General features: G+C 34.4%; 1 protein-coding gene across 1 annotated transcript; it reads right to left on the reverse strand.

Annotated features, from left to right (window-relative positions):
• Positions 1-1,194: 1,194 nt before the first annotated feature.
• On the reverse strand, positions 1,195-2,391 carry LOC113029375 (C-X-C motif chemokine 10-like). The gene is made up of 4 exons (XM_026180218.1): positions 2,216-2,391; positions 1,979-2,099; positions 1,669-1,746; positions 1,195-1,503 (listed from the first exon to the last, which is right to left on the reverse strand). The coding sequence occupies exons 1-4, from the start codon at positions 2,277-2,279 to the stop codon at positions 1,446-1,448; spliced, it is 321 nt and encodes a 106-aa protein (XP_026036003.1). The 5' UTR covers positions 2,280-2,391; the 3' UTR covers positions 1,195-1,445.
• Positions 2,392-2,608: the final 217 nt, after the last annotated feature.

Here is a 2,608-nt window from a genome sequence, read left to right on the forward strand (position 1 = left end):
AGTTTTAATCCTTTCATGCTGTTTGGGTCAAATTTGACCCATTTTCAATTTCAACAGATGTAAAAACAACTGAAATTCTTTTCTTTTAGTCACAGGAATTTGATGACTGAAGTGACTGAAAATACACACACAAAAAAAAAAAAAAAAAAAAAAAAATATATATATATATATATATATATATATATATTGTATAATATATATATATATTTACACTGGTGTAAAGATGATTCAAATTTTTATATACCGTGGCTGTTCAGAATCAAATTTGACCCATACATACTTCATACTGAATATTAAATCCACCAGCGTGGGTCAAAATAAGGTAAATGTTGGTTTTTGGGAATACTGAAATTGTGAGACTGCACATACACCGTCTGCATGTTTTTTTTATGGGACAGGCCTGTCAGAACTCTGTCGCAACGCAAGTGCTCTAACTGCAAGTCACATTTTTTTAACCATACATTAATACACTCCAAAAATAATTCTGCCCAGAAATACTGACTTTAACTCATTTATTTACATATAAGTTTCCCCATTTAATGTTACTACATAAATAAAATGTAATATGTTACATTTTGGTTGCATTTTGCTTAATTGTTACTTTTAAGGATGAAGAACCTTTTATATTTGAGTGTACAGTGTTTTATTCTGTACAATTCAAACACTTTAACCACTTCATGTAATTTAGAACCACGAGTTTACCTAATACGCATGTCTTTGGATGATGGGAGGAAGCTGGAGTACCCAGAGAAAACCCACCCAGGCACTGGGAGGAGCTGCCAACTCCACACAGAAAGACCCCAGCTGAGGTTCACACTATGAAACCTCTTACTGTAAGAGGAAAGTCTTAATCATTCTGCCACTGTGCCATTTTAATAAGTGTGGAAAACACATGTGCACGTCCCACACATGCAAGACTGTTTTGAATGCGCAGACTGTTTTGCAATAATGCAGCACTTTGTAATGTTTTGTGTTTGAGGTGTTTATTAATGTTGAATTGATATTATTAATTATAGAGGATAGCTGCACATATGCTACTCTCTTCTTGCTCGCTGACCTCTGACACAGTAATTAATGATTAATCATCAGTTTATTAACGTCAACTAGGCTGTTTATACATTCTAAAGAGATCAGTAGTTCAAATGTTTGTATAGACACAAAATCCTACTGGCATGAAATATGAGGAAACAAATCTTTAAGAGCTAATAATTTTATTAAAAAAATATCAAGAAGTACAAAGAGACATTCATCTATTTACAAAAACACAGAAGAATAAAAACAGGATACAACGGAGTGGACATAAAATATAAGCACATATAAAAAAATTAAATAAAAAAAACTACAATCATTTCATGTCCATGTTTTTTTTTTTTTGTCAAGGTGACTTTGTTGAGAGTTCAGAGGTCATATGAGGTGCTTTTTCTTTCAGAGAGCTTAAAAGACAATTACATGGCAGCTGTGGAGGGTTCCACTGGGGAGGAAGTGGTCTTGTGCTTTTTATCCCTAAATTCACAAAAAACAAACAAACAGTGCACTCATTAGGAAAAAAATGTCATTTATTACTTTATTTCTATAAACTGAAGCGATTCACTAATAATCTAACATTATTATTTAGACAATCAGAGTACTGGATGTAAAACTTGGATGAGTGTGGTGAAGTGTACTCACATGATTTTAGTCAGGAGCCTTTTCACGTTTCTTTGCTCGGGGTTCAAGCAATAGCGGAGGCCACTGTTCAAGGTAACACTGTTGAAATAGAAAATAGAGGTAAGTTCAATTTAAATGGAAAAGCTAAGGATCCTACAAGTATTTTTCTAAAATCATTATCTACCTTAAAAAGGTATTTTTAGTTAGGATGCATTTAATTTGCACTGTCGTGCAATTTCTTGTGTGATGCTTTATTAAAGCTTAGCAAATCTTCATGTTGAATTTATCAAAAGTAATAATGAAAAAAAAAGTCATATTAAAAAAAACTTACACAATCTCCACTTTGTTGCAGAAGATGGTTGCTGGGTAGATCTGTATGTCCTTTATGTCAGTCTTCATGCCGTTAAGATTCCTGACACGGTGACACAGACACTGCTGTCCTGATTGTTTGACTAGAAAAGAAGGCAATGAAAAAGAAATTAATATTTGACGTGCACAAATTCAAGTTTGCGTAATTTCAACCAAGAATCTAAATCATCTAAAAGGACAAATAAAGAAAGAAACTTACGTTGGGCCTGGGAGATGCAGACCATGACAGCCAGGAGCAGAAACGCTTTGATGAGGGTTGACATTGCTGGTTTCAAGATGACACTGGTGCTGAAAACGTGCAGCAAAGATAATAATGAAGCCAGAGAGAGTCTTGCAACAATTAAAGACTGATTGTTGACAGGAGTGCTGTGAGGAGTCGACTCAGAGTGGGCTCTTAAATACTTACTTTGGCTGCATACGTAATCTTTCCTGTGACAAAGGGAAATTTTTGACAGTGGAAAGTGAAACTCAAAAATGCCACAAAATCGAAAAAGCCAACCCTCCAACCCCCCCACTCCTTCTCAGCTCTGTGTCTGGTGGTACAACATTTTGACATTTTGTGGTAATATGATAGATTACAATAGAACATTAA

This window comes from Astatotilapia calliptera, chromosome 2 (genome assembly GCF_900246225.1).
Source record: "Astatotilapia calliptera chromosome 2, fAstCal1.2, whole genome shotgun sequence".
NCBI classification, from domain to species: Eukaryota; Metazoa; Chordata; class Actinopteri; order Cichliformes; family Cichlidae; genus Astatotilapia; species Astatotilapia calliptera.

What these genes read in the sequence shown, in the direction of transcription:
- LOC113029375 (XM_026180218.1), bottom strand. Translation starts at nt 2,279, where the DNA reads ATGTCAACCCTCATCAAAGCGTTTCTGCTCCTGGCTGTCATGGTCTGC. An exon ending in CTGCATCTCCCAGGCCCAAC is followed by an intron (nt 2,100 to 2,215) that starts GTAAGTTTCTTT and finishes CTTCTTTTCTAG; the next exon opens with TCAAACAATCAGGACAGCAG. An exon ending in AGGCTCCTGACTAAAATCAT is followed by an intron (nt 1,504 to 1,668) that starts GTGAGTACACTT and finishes TTGTGAATTTAG; the next exon opens with GGATAAAAAGCACAAGACCA.